Below are 15,351 nucleotides of genomic sequence, written 5' to 3' on the forward strand. Positions count from 1 at the left end.
GTCTTCTTTCCTTCCGTTAATTTGTTTCTTTGTTTCTGCGTTTGCACCTTAATTCGCACTTTACAACTGCAGTTTACACACAGGCCCTCCTGAAGGATGAAGGGTGTGAGGACCCAGCTGTGCATCTCATGTTCACCACAGCACACGTGAGGACACAGAGCATGGACTGGCGCACTCAAAGAGCTCGTGGGCTCTTTGGGTGGCTAGACAGATAATTTGGAACAGAACATCCCAATATCATAGGCAGAACCTATGACATCCTTGCAGCAGACGGGACGACATCTCATGAGAAACTTGGAGCACAGTCCTGCTTGGCCGTCCAGGCGGCCCTATCACAGTACCTGACTGATCTGGTCGCCTGCGATCTTAGCCAGCAGATGTCTAGGCTCATCGACTACCAGGTGGTATTTATCTTTCCGCTGCTCATAATCAGCTCTGTATTTTTTCTGCTCAAACATCATATCAAATTATAGCAAGAGTACAACTTCAAGGCTATACACAAATGTCCCAAGATACTTCAGAGAGCCAGAAAAATGTGCTTTCTAGAGGTGGGCTCCCAAAGCATCCAGGATAATGAAAATAGGGAGGTGAAGAGAATTAAGCAAAGGAAGATGGCCTGGAGAAGGCTGGGGCTTGGACTAGATTAGTTATAACATCAAAATTGAAGTACCTTGTACCTAAACATGTTCCATCTTTACATATGATGTCATTAGCAATGTTAAGTTTTATGACATCTTACATTGTATTTAAAATAAGGCACTGACAAGCTACAGGTTTACTACTTTAGGCTGTGAGAGTCAAAAGGTATATTCATGGACACATTCTAATATGCTAGTTAATTTATTTGATTATAAAAGAGACCTGGAAATCCTTCATGAATTAGAAAAATAGAAACAAAATATATCAAGACTGTCTCCCTAGGAAGCTACCAACAGTAATTCTTCAGAGTCATCCCACCTGGAAATCTACTGAAAATAAACTAAATCAAATTTATAAACAACAAAAAATCTTGTATGTTCTGGTATAATGTTATAAGTAAAAAAAAAAAAAATTTATAAACAAAAACAACAAAAAAGTTATATATTGAAATAAATATACCATTGGCTACATTTTCATTTTCTGACACATTTTACTAATTTTCTAACATTGTTTTTGAATTTATGTAAATCTGTGGAAAATACAAAGATAGGAAATTAAATGTAAAAACCATCCATACATACATTAATTCATAGCTTGCTTCTTTCATCATTTTAAGCTAAATTTACCTTAAACTATTGCAAAGACAGTTCCAGGAAAAACTGGGTAGAAGGTAAAGGAATATTCTGAGTGCAAATGGACACTTCTCTGCACCAATGTATGAGTCACAGTGGCAATACATTTGAAGGCGTGAATCACAACTACCCGCTTAGGGCTGCCATTTCTGTGCCTTGGTAAGGGATACTAAGTTAACTTTGAACTTCTGGGTCTTCCAACTCTACACAGAATCCTATACACTCCCTGTTGAAGGGAGTTTAGCTGAGAGTCAACAGAACCTTTACCTCTTTGCTCTTGTCACCCAAAGGGCTGTGCTGCCCTGTGCTAGTGCGAGCAGAGGCCGTGCTGGCTGTGGGGACCTCACTCCAATCCGGACAGCCCCTTCCTTTGTTCTTATTCATGCTTTTGGCAGAGCTCATCAGATAGTGATATTATAAGAGCCTTCCCAATGCGTAATCTTGAATCAACACTAAAATGGCTTTCCTGTCATTTTAGGTATTGGGTTTTAATCAAACCTCATTTATAGACTTCTAAAGGGACGCTAATAGGCTCAATTGGATCAGGTCATACATACCTCATTCATCAACTGAGTTGCAAACTTGAAATGCCTATTGATTGGACAATCAGCAACATACTTGAAATCTGACTTCGTCCTTTCAAATACCTCTTTATACTTATACTAGAGAAAATAGAACATGGTTACTTGATAGCATGCTGTGATTATCTTAAGAATGAGACATGCCATTTATTGTATACAATTGTAATTAATTCATTCATAGAGACAACAAGTAATTACTGAACACACTCTGGCTCCCAAGGCAATGAAGGGTATACCCACCTCAATGTCTTAAAAACTAGCCCCCAAATACATACTTTCATTGAATGGATGTCATATAGATCTATATTCCATATTGGACAAAAATCCAAATCAGTTTCTTCTTTGTTTCAATACTTACAGTGATTATTATTTTACTTTGAATGTATTTCCATGTGCACTCGAAGGCAGTTTTTAGTCCGTTAATTAGAAGTAGTTTTCCAGTAATGAATCAGATAATCATAATATTTTAGAGCAGGGGTATGCTAGCATCTAGACCACTACCTGTTTTTAAATAGCCCCATGAACTAAGAAAAAACTTTTTTACATAGTACTAAGGGATTGTAACAAAGAATATGTGACAGAATGAATGTGGTCCACAAAGTGTAAACTATTTACTATCTGGAACCTTTCAGAAAAGTTTGCTGCCTTCTATTTTAGAACTCAAAGGAAGCTAATCCAACTGCTTTATTTTGTAAGTAGGAAAATGAGGCCATAAAAACAAAGTTATTTGCTTCAAGTCACACATCAAGTTTGTAGATTAAAATACTCTCACTTTCTATTTGCTTCCATATCAAATCACCCAGAGACATATTAGGAAATTCTGGAAGAGCCATGAGGAGTTGTACTGAGATGGCCTGTTATCAAATTCAAATGAGTGATGTAAATAAATGATTACTATTGTCAATGAGGCTGATACTAAAATAATTCCTGAGTAGAGTGAATAATGTAGTATATACTCCAACTTTAGGGTCTAGAAGCAAGGATAGGGATGGAAATATGAGAAGCTGTTTCCTCAGTACTAATTCTCTCTGTGGGCACTGGAGTACATTTCATGGACGTGGCCATTACCCTTGAGTAGATATATACCTTGCTGTAGAGAGTCTTGTTCTTTTCAGCCAGAGTGAAGTCAGGGGTATCAAAGGCATAGCAACCGATGCCTTTAAGCCAGGTCAAATCTTCTTTATATTTTACCTGGGAGAAGAATATCACCAAAGAGTTTTAAGTACCTACCTCCAAATAGCAGTAGGTTAGGATCGATACAAGTAGAACAAATAGAAGGTCTGACCACTAAGGTATATAAAATAATAAAGTATTGAAATAATTATTTAAGAGACATTCCAATAATACTGATTTCTGCTCACTTTATGGTGTACTGTATTGCATATGGAATTTTTCATTTTAATACCAAGTAAAGCAATTCAAATTTAACAGGCATACTTGCCTAGAGAGTATATCATTAGCTCGGCAGCTGTATTTTCATATAAAGAGCTGAAATTTCTTTCTAAATGAGCATTGTCATGTGTCTTAATTGTCATGAAGTTGTCTCTTCAGTTGCGCAGAAATAGGTTATCATTTACATGAAGTATATCACTTCCAGTCATGTATTATGATGTAACACATTTAGAAGAAAAATTAGGTTTATAAATTTGAGTATATTTTTCTGTCTCCTGAGTTGAAGCTCACTTATTTAGCAATGAGGTTTATGACTTAAACATCCATACACAAGAGCTAAAGTTTAGTCAAGTGTTTAATCAGTTTTTATGCAGTGTTTGATTTTGTTAAGTCATGTGGACATATTAATTTATATGTAAAAATAGAAAATTTCAAGACTCACATCACTGACTGCATCAGTGACTGCTCGATGGTGGAAATGCTCAGGGCGATCAGGAATGGACCTCCAGATTCCCAGCTGGCTCATGTAGTTCTCTTTGTATTTTATCTGTGGTAAAAGCACAAAGACAGCTTTAACGTCTTACCCAAATTTAATGTAAAAAAGTCCATTTGTCTCCAGAGAGTTTTAGAAAAGGGAGGATACTTTTAAAAATTATGGTGGGTTATTGAGCCCAACACAAGTAGAAATATATAGCGGCGTACTTTACTGATGTGGTCTGTGACTGTGCGATGATAAACGATGTCTAGAGCATCCTTCACAGTGTGGTATTTCCCTTTGGTCTTTTGAAATGTTTCTTTATAGCGTAGCTGGAAAGAGGAAAAGCACATGGATTATGAAGAACTACCAAGTTAAATAACTAAGCTCTTTTAACCTTGAACTCTCCTGAGTCTTATCTCTTATGTTTTCCCTTGAATAAATTTGGGAGAGATTAAAAACCTCTTTCACATCCTGGAAGAGAAAAAGGACATTCAGAGAAAACTAAAGAAATCTGCATAAAGTGTGGAGTTTAGTTAATAATAATGTATCAATATTGATTTGTGACAAATGTCCCATGGTATTGTAGGGTGGTAACAACAAGGGAAACTGGGTATAGGCTATATGGGAACTCTCTGTACTATCGCTGCAACTTTCCTGTAAATCTAAAACTACTTAAAATAAAAAGTTTATTTAAACGTAAAACAAGCAGACAAAAAGCTCATTTGGGAGGAGAAAAAAAAAAAAAAAAAAGAAGCATAACTTTGTTGAGCCCAGGACATACTAATGTACATGGAAAAAGGAGAAAGATTTAGTTTCTAACTCCTGGTGTTAAAATGCCTTTTCCATGGAGCAGTCCTAAAATTTTATTTCATTTCAATCTTTATCTTTGTGGTATTTCAAAAGTCAATAGCTCTGACTTTAACCTAAGAGTATCATAGAAGATTCATCTCATCTACACAAAATGAGTACTTCTCTGAGCAGTCTGTTTTCAATCTCGGACGAATCTTTTCCTTTTGGGTAGCTGAGCAAACGCATAGTGAAGGAGGCCTTTAACTTTAACTTTGTTTTTCAGATGGGTGATCTAAGATCCTTTAGCTCTCCTTGTGGGGATAGCCACGGTAGACAGGCTGAATTTAATGCCACATCCCAGCTGGACTATTTCAAAGGTTAGAGTTACCAGTATTGGTACTGACAAAGCCCTGGGGATAGGGCTGTCCAGTGGCGTATAATGAGCTCCAGGGGCCAATTTCACTGTGTGGACATCCCTGAGAAGTGGTGATGCAGAGCAAGCTTGGTTCAAATTAATATTTGACAGTAACCTTGAAGTGATAAAGATGGGGATGTCACAAGAAGACAAAAACTATCCTAGCAAATAGATTTTGAGGGTAGCATATAATTTTTTCAGCTTATATTTTAAGCAAACTGGCATGGTCTTCTTCCAACTAGCAGACTCCTTTTAGCTGCAACTGAAAATTTCTGACAAAATTACGGAACTAAGATATTGCTCCAATTTGCTGTACACTTTCACAATTCTGCTTAGGGGTTACTGTAACCACTTAAGATGCTTGAAGTCCTAGAGCTATGTTGCTAAGTTGAGGGTGAGGGGGTTGCTTGAGCTTTTGGCTGGGTTAAGTCCCAACCAGTCCTCCAGAGATCCTGGTTCTGGTAATAGGTGCAATGCATTCATAATTGGGCTCTGGGACACAAAACTGGTAAGGACTGGCCATCTAACCGGGTTGATTCATTTCATATCTTCATTAACAGATAATCTCATTACTGCTGAAAGGCACTCTGTCCTTGATCACGTGGTATGGGAAATGAAAGTCTGTCCCTCTGAATTCTAATAAACATGTCATTCACATGATTTAGGCGATCAAGAGAAGAGAGGAACAAACATTTTCTGAGTGTCAACTAAGAGCCCTGCACTGTGCTAGAAACGTGTATCTGTTATCTTGTTTAGTCTAATTTAATTATCACAATTCTTATCCTCATTTCACATAGAAGAAAAGAGGCTCAGAAGAATTAGGTAAATTATATGGAGTCATACAGCAGGCAAACCACAGCATCAGGATTTGAAACTGTGATTGGCTGTTTCCAAGAACAACATTTTATCGATAAGCAACATCAAGTATCCCTAGGAAATGCCACCAAAGAATTAGAAGAAAGGGTCATATTTTTGCTTGGAAGAGCAATGAGAAAAGCAGTAGGTTTTCAGCATCTCTCAGCATTATTCTTAGCGACTTTGCCAAATGATACTGTTTGTGCCTGTTTGTTTGGCTTTTGTGTTTTTGTTTCTTTCCTGATCTGTATTGTGCGCCAGGACTTTGAATTACGGATATGACTGTAATATCTTATGCTTCTTAGGTGTTTCCACTTCAGCTGCCCCATCACAATGAAGAAAGAAGGGAGGGATGCATACATCACTGGCATTCCAGTAAGCCTTCTTGGCTCTGATGAGGATTGGTGTATCTGGAACTGGAGTGTACTTGTCCTTCATCTTTTCGTATTGAATTTTGTACTTTTTCTAAGAAATAAAGATGGAAGAGAGAGAAATTTAAGTTCAAGTGTTTTCATCCCTCCCAATTCACAACCATGGAACAGATCCAGCCTAGGGACACACTGGATCATGCTCGTTAAGAGAATAGCTCTGCCTTCTGTTTCTTGATGCTGTTGAGCACAACTTACAGAAATGAGCTCTCTGATCAGAGGCAGCAGGTGAAGGGTTTTTTTTTTAATTAATTAAATTTATTTATTTATTTTTATCTTGGCCACGCTGCATGTCTTATGGGATCTCAGTTCATCACCAGGGATTGAACCCAGGACATGGCAGTGAACGAATCCTAACCACTAGACCACCAGGGAACTCCCAAGCAGGTGAAGGTTTTAACAAAGGATTTGTTTCTTTAGCCCAGTGCCTGGGTGCTGAATTCCCAACTTACCTCACTGACCATGTCCTTCACGTCTTTAGCATGCTTCAAGGCTGTGGTCTGGTTTCCAGCATGATGATGTGGTCTCTCTTTGGTGGCAAGTTCAACATACAGATACTAAATGATAATAGGCACAACATTATAAGTCAACTATACTCCAATAAAAATTAAAAACAAAGAATAGGGATCAGATGTTACAGAGATAAAACACCCCTTATTTAGTATTCAGTCCTCTTTACTCATTTCTAACCCTGAGATGCAAGGGCAGTGTCGACTTGTTATTGTCCTGATTTGTTGTTGTTGTTATGTGTGTTTCTGTTTATTTGTTTCTCCCTCTGTCTCACATTAGGAAACACATATACGTGCTCTAGTCATCTAACATTCCTGCTGCTGAGTATGGTCTAGTCTAAATCCACGTGATAAAAAATGCTGATAGAAGAATGAGAGGATTCTGATAGTCTTCAACATATTTTTTTTTCATTTTTGCCTGAATGCATGAATTGTGGTTTCATTTATCTGTGGACAAAATATAGGTCCTGTGGAATGAATTAAAAAATTTATTTTCACCACCTGGAATCCACAGACCACTCATCCAATGACTAAAGTTGTATAGAACTTAGAAAAGAAGACATGGCATTACCTGCTCTTGTAAAACATACCCTAGTAAAGACGGCCCCAAAGAAAACAGCTTCTTGAAGTTAAAGGGCATGAGGCTGCATCAGGACGACCAAGTGTGAGGCTCTGCCACTGGCAGGAGTGGTCAGGCACACAGAACCACCCCCTGTGGCAGGTTTATGAATCTTCATGTGTGAATGTTACCTGGCTCTGAAGCTTCTGCCCTCGCTTGGCTCTTATAAGGTCAGGAGTATCAGGAACTGAAGTGAAGATTGACTTCTGCTTCTTGCCTGCAGCTCTGTACACCAGCTGGACATAAAACAGTCATAACCATCATTTCTGCTTCATTGACACATTCTATGCTCTGCAGATACCTTTATTGCTTACTTCAGAGAAAAAGCAGGGCCTCTCCCACTGCAGCAATCTCAGTTTCTGTCCAATAAACCAATACATTTTTTTAACCTCCTTAGCCTTCCTTTTCTTTTTTTCCTTGTATCAAAATTAGAGACATTCTGCAGCCTGTCCAAGTTCCAAGCCATCTGCTGTGTTCTTGTTCCCTTCTCACCTGTCCCTTCTAGGACCCTGTTCTAGCAGTTACCCTCTGCCTCTCTATATCTTCAACCCTCCCGATGTTCCAGCCCTCTCCCTTCTTCTGCAAACAGACCCAAGTCCCTCCCTTCATTAAGCCTTTTCCAAGTTCTGCCAATGGCCTTTTCCCTTTCTTTCACAACCAAGCAAACTATGTGTTTTGCCTTTTTCTCTCTTTTGATTAATTTCACAAGGCAATAGTTTGGCTTCCACCCAACCACTCCAATGAAGTGAATTTCATTAAGACTACCACAAACAATTACAATTGCTACATCCTAGAATGCTTTTCTGCAGCAACTGTAACTGCTCAGCAATTTCATTCCTGAACTCTGTTCTCTGCCTTCCATTCCCCCATTCTCCCCTAGGGGGCGTCCCATCTTTCTAGGCACTCCTCAGCTTCCTTCTATGGTTCTGCGCTCCCCCAAAGGCTGCTATTAGCTAGAGTTAAGGGTTGGCCCCTTTTACCCTATACATTCTCCTTGGGTAACCTCATCTCTACGCAGGACCTCAACCATCAATTTGAGATGGATGGTTTTCAAATTTTGTTAAATGGCTCCTTGATATCCTAGTCATGCAGGCCAGAAACTTGGGGAGTCATCCTAGACCCCTTCTCCCTCATTCCCACATCAAAATGGTCATGAATCCTGGGCTCCTAACTTTGTGATACTCCTTAAATCTGACCTTCTTCTCCTTTCCCACTGCCATGGCCCTAGTTCAGCCTCCTGTATTGTTTCTTTCTACACATCCTTAAGAGCCTCTAAACCACCTTCCCAAATCCTCTATTGGACACTTCACATGGCTTACCCATCTTTCACAAGCCCAAGAAAGAGATTTTCTTAGAGTTCAGATCTAATTAGATGTTAATGCTCAGATCTATCCTGCTCAGAAATAATTCATCAATGACTTTTCATCAAGTCCAAGATCATTAATATATCACCCACGAGTCTTCATAACCTGGCTTCTTCTATCCTATGTCTCCAGTCTCATTTCCCAACAGTCTTCCACACTCCCCATGTGATATTTGAAACGAGACCCAGCTTCTAGAACTCATTATGGCCAATTTCACATACTGTGCCTTCTACTTAGAATTTTCTTCCCACTCTTATGTGCCTGGAGAACTCCTGGAGTCCATACTGTCTTGATCATTCCTATAGGATATCATTTATCATATTGATGTCTGTTTCTTCTCAGAGATTATGAGCCCATGGAATGCAGGAGCTCAGTTTTATCATTCTTTTATCACCTCATATTTAGATAGAAGATCTGAAAAACAGTAGTCCTCTAATAAATATTGAGGATATTTAATATAATGAGGTAAATGAGAAAGTCTAAATGGATAACAAATAAATCCTAATCATGGATAAAAATGCTGGTTGAACAGATAAAACGTAGGAAATAAATAATATGTATATACACATGTATGTACGTGTCCATTTCTTTACATCTAAATCATATACAAGTGCAAGGTGAAACAAAATATAGCTCATCTGCTTAGGGCTGTTTTTGGTGTTACCAATGAAAGAAAGGAGATAAACAAAACAGAAATGTACTGTTTCTCCCAGGCTAAATTTTTGAATAAATCAAATCGACAAAATCATAGAATTTTATGGCTAAAAGAAGCCCAAATCATTACCTAGTCCAATTCTCTAGCTCAGGAAATTAGGGTGTTAAAGTTGTGAATTAGAAAAAGTCACACAACAAATTGGAAGTAAATCTGGAACTAAGACCCACCTCTCCCATGCCATTTCTATGATTCCCTTTGAAGTGTATTTCCCCTGTACTTAGGTATGCATTGTTTATACTCCTTGGGACAACATCTCTGCTTCCTAGTACTACAGATATATATGTGTCAAGAATCTGCACAATTTAAAGACAAGTCAAAAGTCAATAACTTGAACTTTTGGCCATCAAACTTTTTACTAAGCCAGTGTTTCCCAAACTCACCTGATCCTAAAAACCCCTTAGTAAGAACAGATTTGCAGGCTCTACCCCAGACCTTCTGAATCTAGGGTAGTAGCTCAAATCGGTATTTTCTCAAGCTCAGGTCATTCTACAGTGAGGCAAGTGTGAGAGAAATTGCACTACTAAAAAATATCTATTTTTCTTCCTCAATGTTGTTGCATAATATGCACAAAATCCCAATAGGAATTGGGAAGAAGAGAAATTAAAGTTTTAGATAATTCTGAACCCAGACAGCTGAGAGAAGTAAAGGTATTTCAAAAGATGCCAATAAGCACTTTAAGTTATCAAACAATTTTTAATTATTTAATTATTGGCTGGAGGAGAGATGTGATACTTTAAAGCAGTGGTTTCCAACACTGCCTGAATATTAGAATCATCTGTGAGGCAGCTAAAAATATGCAGATGTCCAGACACAGAGAATCTAGTGTGGGGCTTGAGGTTGGAGCCCACTCAAGGGTAGTTTTAAAATATTTCAGAGATGATTCTGATACTTAGCCAGTGTGGAGAGGCACCTTTACTGAGAAGAAACCCCATACGCATTCCTATCTGAGTGCTAGCACTGGTTGAAATAACAGAGGGAAGTGCTCAGGAAAGCAAATGTGCTCAATGTAGCATTTGTAAAAGCTGAAGAATGAATCATCCTCTGCCCTGGCTCACTCCAAGTGTAGGAGGCTGCACATCCTCTCCACTGAGGACAATGCTAGATTTGCCAAGGCTTCTTCAAGTCTAAGGACATAAGTGATCCCTAAACAGCAGTCATCAGAGTTATTAAGAATGGGGAGTCAATGAAGTGGCCTGACAGCTTTATGGAGTCTGATAAATGAGGCCACGAGACAAACTGAGTTGAATGAGAATGGCCCACTGACCTATAATACGAGCAACCATTTACATTTGTGGGATGCCCTTACCTTTAGAAAGCACATTTCGTCCTTGGCAAACACGGACATCTGTTATGGCCAAAGCACTATAGGATACACATCTAAATAAGATGGGGGGCCAACCCTCAAGGGACCAACATAGGTGAGAGGATCAGATCTATGCACAACTAATGGCAATAAATCAGGAGCCTGGGTGCCAGGTGCGGCAGATGAAAATGAAACTAAGTTGTCTGGAATTTCCTGAGTGGGCAGCAGAGCAGAAAGCCATTGAAAAACTTTTCAAATTGCACCGCCATGATTAGGGTTCCTGACAGCAGGAATTAATGAGAGAGAAATTTTTGAAATAAATTCAGTTTGGAGACAACAATAGTGTAAGACAGAAGGACTCTCTAATCTATAAAATCATGTAAACTCTCAGCTGTCCTAGTCATAGGTAGGGCAAGTATCAATAGCCTCATCTTATTAAAGAGGGACAAAATAAGTAAATGGAGGCAAAGTGAGGTCAACTGACTTGTTTAGACAGGGTGGCCACTCTGTAATTAAAGGCAGAAGGGAGATTTTGGCCCAATATAATTACCTAAAAAAAGATCGCTAGAGGAAGGAGGCTCTTGTGGTGACAGGTTTACTTACTTCACTCAGATGTGTCTTCAATTCCTGCACTTTTCTGTATTCTGGAGTGTCAAGCACCACTTTGTATTTGTCTCGCATCTTCCTTGCATTATCGGTGTATAGGTAATTAGACTTAAAAAAACAACAATGGAAATACAAGTTGATTAATAACTTCAGGAATTGCATGTCATGGTCACATGTTGTCTTTCAAACGGCTGGCATGTGCAAGCCACACTGACCCTCCCTGTGTCCTGGAGGTCTTCCCAAGCAGGACCAAAAACAACCGTCATTTAACTAAGCTCATTACCTTTTTTAGGCAGCACAGACCATCTTGAGTGGGTCATGACTTGCTCAGTGAGTTAATGGCAAATTTCCCCTTAACAGAAGCTACAGACAAAGATTCCTTCTGCCCAGCTTTGTGAAGCTGTGCAGGAGGAGCTGCGTGTTGGGACGGTGTGCACTCACCCAGAGCTTCCGCAGGTGCCGGGAGCGGACCATGTCAGGAGTGTCATACAGGAAGCAGCCCAGTCCCCTCAGGATCTGCAAGTCTTCTTTGTATTTAATCTGTGTCACAAACATAGAAATATAGCTGGTCATGAGCAAATATAAATCAAGAACAAATAAGACAGAGCAGTGATACTTTTTTAGTGATGGATCTTTCATTTTGGTTCAACACATCCACCCCGTACTCTGAGTTTGCTTGAACTCAAATAAGTCATAGGTTTAAAAAAATTTTTTTTAAACTTATTTATTGATTTATTTTTGGTTGCATTGGGTCTTTGTTGCTGCACTCAGGCTTTCTCTAGTTGCGGCGAGCCGGGGCTACTCTTTGTTGCAGTGTGTGGGTTTCTCATTGTGGTGGCTTCTCTTGTGGAGCACAGGCTCTAGGCATGCAGGCTTCAGTAGTTGTGGCACATGGGCTCAGTAGTTGTGGTTCAGGGGCTCTAGAGTGCAGGCTCAGTAGTTGTGACGCATGGGCTTAGCTGCTCTGCGGCATGTGGGATCTTCCCAGACCAGGGCTCGAACCCGAGTCCCCTGCATTGGCAGGCGGATTCTTAACCACTGTGCCACCAGGGAAGTCCCATAGGTTTTTAAAATTTAAATTGCTAACCCTGAACTGAGAAGAAAATATGGCTATTATTTTATTATTATATGGATGAAAAATACCATAGATTAAATGGAGTGGTATTTTATGAGAAGTAAACATTCAAGGAGAAAAAAAAAATTTCAGCAGGAAGTAGCTAAAGTGGGTGGGAGCAGGGGTGAGTAGGAGAAAGATACTAAACATGACCTGGACAGAGGCCACTTGGAGTGAGGTGTTGGTAATGATTTGGTGTTGAATGTAGAATGGTGGTCAGCCATTCTTGTATCTCCCAAGTGGTCCTCTTACTACTATTTCCATAGCTGGAGAAATGTGGGGTCTTGCTTCCACACTGCTTTACCTCCAAGTTCTACACTCAGTTTAGAAGTTTACTCAATGCAAAAGGCTGCTCAAAGACTGGCTGGCTTACATGCTGAGAGCAAGCCTGCCTCTTGGTAAGAGTCTTCCAGAAAGACCTGTATGAGATGCTTACATCACTGGTGATGTCTCCAACGTAGCGGCAATGGAGCACGTGGGGTGTGTATGGCAGAGAGATCATGTGGCCTTGCATCTTGAAGAAATCTGATTTGTAAATCAACTACAGGGAAAAAAATGCCCATAAACACATAAATTAGAGACCGAATGGTTGACATTCATCCCTGGGTTCCATGGCCGCCCCCCTCTCCTAAGAAAATGCCCACCTCGCTGACAGCCTCTTGTGTCTTCCTGACTTGGCGGATTTCAGGTGTGTCGGGAGTTGTGTGGATCTTGTCTTTCAGTTTGTGGTACAACTGTCGATACAGTCTCTACATTGGAGGGAAAACCATTCCAGATGGTTAGTGTAGGATGATGAGGGCATCTATACACTAATCAACAATCAAATATTGTACATATTTAAAGAGCCATGAGAAGTGAGATTAAGGATACAGAAAATGATTGAAATTAGAAAAAATAGAAAGTGATATTTATTTTGTTTGGGTGAAGAATTTTGAGCAGTCTTTCCACTTTCTATCAGATGGTTGGATAGTAGGGTTAGATATTCAGACCAATAGTTTATGTAGAAAACCAGGTTCATGAGTCAGACTAACATGCAACCTTACTAAAGATTTTTGAATACAAATGTCAAAAGAAGGAATTAATTTGCATTATAATCTATGGATGGGGTGGGTCTCTACAACAGCATTACCAAAATAAAAGAAACATTGCCACAGGATATCAGTATCAAAATGGTGACAAAAAGGATCTCCTTATTCCTTGTTGATGTGTAAGTTTATAGCTGAAATACAATGAATTCTTAATGCATTTCAAACAAAGCCAAGGTCTTTGAAACTCCTCCACAGAATTAACATTTACAGTACCTCACTGGTAACGTTGTTGACCCTTCGGACATTGACAAATGGGACGTCATTGGGTCCAAGGGTATACCCATTTGCCTTCATGTGTTCATAAACTTCTTTGTACTTGAACTGCAGAAGCAAAGTGAGAATGAGATCACTGATGGGTGAACAGAGAGTAAGCGTCACATTTCTCAAATGGAAAAGGGCTGTCGCTTTCATCTGAAAATTACTCTCTATGCATTAAGTATGAAAAAAAGTCATTGACAAAATTTTTGTAATAATCTGAGTCTTGAAAATTATTTGTTGGCTAATAAAGCCAGGTCCAGAAAGGAATACAACTCAGGGTTGCCTAGATTAAATCTGTTTGTAAGTAGGTATGCAAAATGCAAGAAAAACCTGTATTTTTAGTCCCAATATGGCTAGGAAATTAAGACATGCAAAGCAGAAACAAGAGACTAATTGTAAGACTGATGGATGAATGGCTTTATAGTCTATTTAAAAAACGATGTTAGATGATTAAATCTGTGACTCTGTTTTGGAAACCATATTATTGGGCCACAGACTATGGGACTTTGCTGGTCAGCAGGTTTGATTCCCAGGACTCTGGAGGGCAATGCGGAATGAAGAGCTCATTCTTCAGCTGATGGTTGGTTTGTGGGTATGGCCTGAAGGCCAGAGTCACTGGGATAGCCTACGTTTCTTCAGGCCTTATTCACCAAGTCCGAACCTGACACTAGTGGGAAAGGTTGGTATCAGAGCTAATGCCTGGGCAATGCTCTCAGGTAGTGAGAGTCTAACTACCCCTCTGAGATTTCTATGAAATGGGCACAGAGGGTAAGTAGTGAGGCATGTATCAGAGCCTTTCCTTTCAAAGGAACATGCGGGGATGTTGTATCTTCTGCAATGAAATGTTGCAGAAGGAAGACAACACTATCGCTACACAGCAGTAGTGCATGTATGAAGTTGCATTTCCAGTAGATGGCTTGGGATAGTTCAGGATGCTTCTGTGCTAAGGCCAAAAGAAGTAGAGGCATCATGGCAGCCATGATCCCTGAGCCAAGGTAACTGAGTGATGCAGATACAACCCCATGAAAATCCTACGCTAACCCACTGGGCTACCCAGGCACTGCCGAATTGCAGGAGCAGCACCCCTAGAAAACACACCGTCTCCCCTTCCCTGCCCCCATCATTGTATCATGTTGAAACTTCAGGGTGTGATTAGGGGGATGAGAATAGAATATTAGCAAATATAAGCGTCCCCCTTCCCACTTTAAGCCCCATCTTAATGAAGAGGAGACCACTCACATAGCTGCTCATGTATTGGGTATCCTTGGTGTGTTTGAAGTGAGGGGTGTCAACCGGAAGCCTATATCCAGTGGGCAGGGAGTGCAGGCCAGCTCTTCGGTACAGATTCTGCCAGGATAAAGAAGAGCAGGTTAAATGAGAGCTACATCAAATGACTGACCTAAGTTAAACAAGTCAGATCCAGGTTTTCAATTTGATACTTAGTGTACTTACACTCACTGAATTGATTTCAAGAAGAAATTAACTAAATTCTAAGAGCCAAGCAATGAATCAAATTACTCTTAACATATTGCTTTCAAAAAAAGAGCAATGAGTGAAGGGGTTTAT

General features: G+C 39.7%; 1 protein-coding gene across 23 annotated transcripts in view; it reads right to left on the reverse strand.

The window, feature by feature from the left end:
* The window catches only part of NEB (nebulin), a 215,554-nt gene that overhangs the window by 41,734 nt on the left and 158,469 nt on the right, over window positions 1–15,351 (reverse strand). For 19 of the 23 annotated variants that reach the window (XM_057551795.1, XM_057551792.1, XM_057551794.1 and 16 more), the window contains exons 110-122: window positions 15,025–15,132; window positions 13,741–13,848; window positions 13,084–13,188; window positions 12,876–12,980; window positions 11,767–11,865; window positions 11,323–11,433; window positions 7,469–7,573; window positions 6,662–6,766; window positions 6,142–6,246; window positions 3,947–4,051; window positions 3,687–3,791; window positions 2,939–3,043; window positions 1,829–1,933 (exon numbers count right to left, since the gene is read on the reverse strand). In XM_057551795.1, coding sequence (XP_057407778.1) covers window positions 1,829–1,933; window positions 2,939–3,043; window positions 3,687–3,791; window positions 3,947–4,051; window positions 6,142–6,246; window positions 6,662–6,766; window positions 7,469–7,573; window positions 11,323–11,433; window positions 11,767–11,865; window positions 12,876–12,980; window positions 13,084–13,188; window positions 13,741–13,848; window positions 15,025–15,132 — 1,371 coding nt within the window. Of the gene's footprint in view, window positions 1–341; window positions 447–1,828; window positions 1,934–2,938; window positions 3,044–3,686; window positions 3,792–3,946; window positions 4,052–6,141; window positions 6,247–6,661; window positions 6,767–7,468; window positions 7,574–11,322; window positions 11,434–11,766; window positions 11,866–12,875; window positions 12,981–13,083; window positions 13,189–13,740; window positions 13,849–15,024; window positions 15,133–15,351 lie in introns of all 23 variants that reach the window. The other 4 variants (XM_007183067.2, XM_007183058.2, XM_057551781.1 and 1 more) reach the window with 1 other exon arrangement.

This window comes from Balaenoptera acutorostrata, chromosome 8 (genome assembly GCF_949987535.1).
Source record: "Balaenoptera acutorostrata chromosome 8, mBalAcu1.1, whole genome shotgun sequence".
Classification (NCBI taxonomy): Eukaryota; Metazoa; Chordata; class Mammalia; order Artiodactyla; family Balaenopteridae; genus Balaenoptera; species Balaenoptera acutorostrata.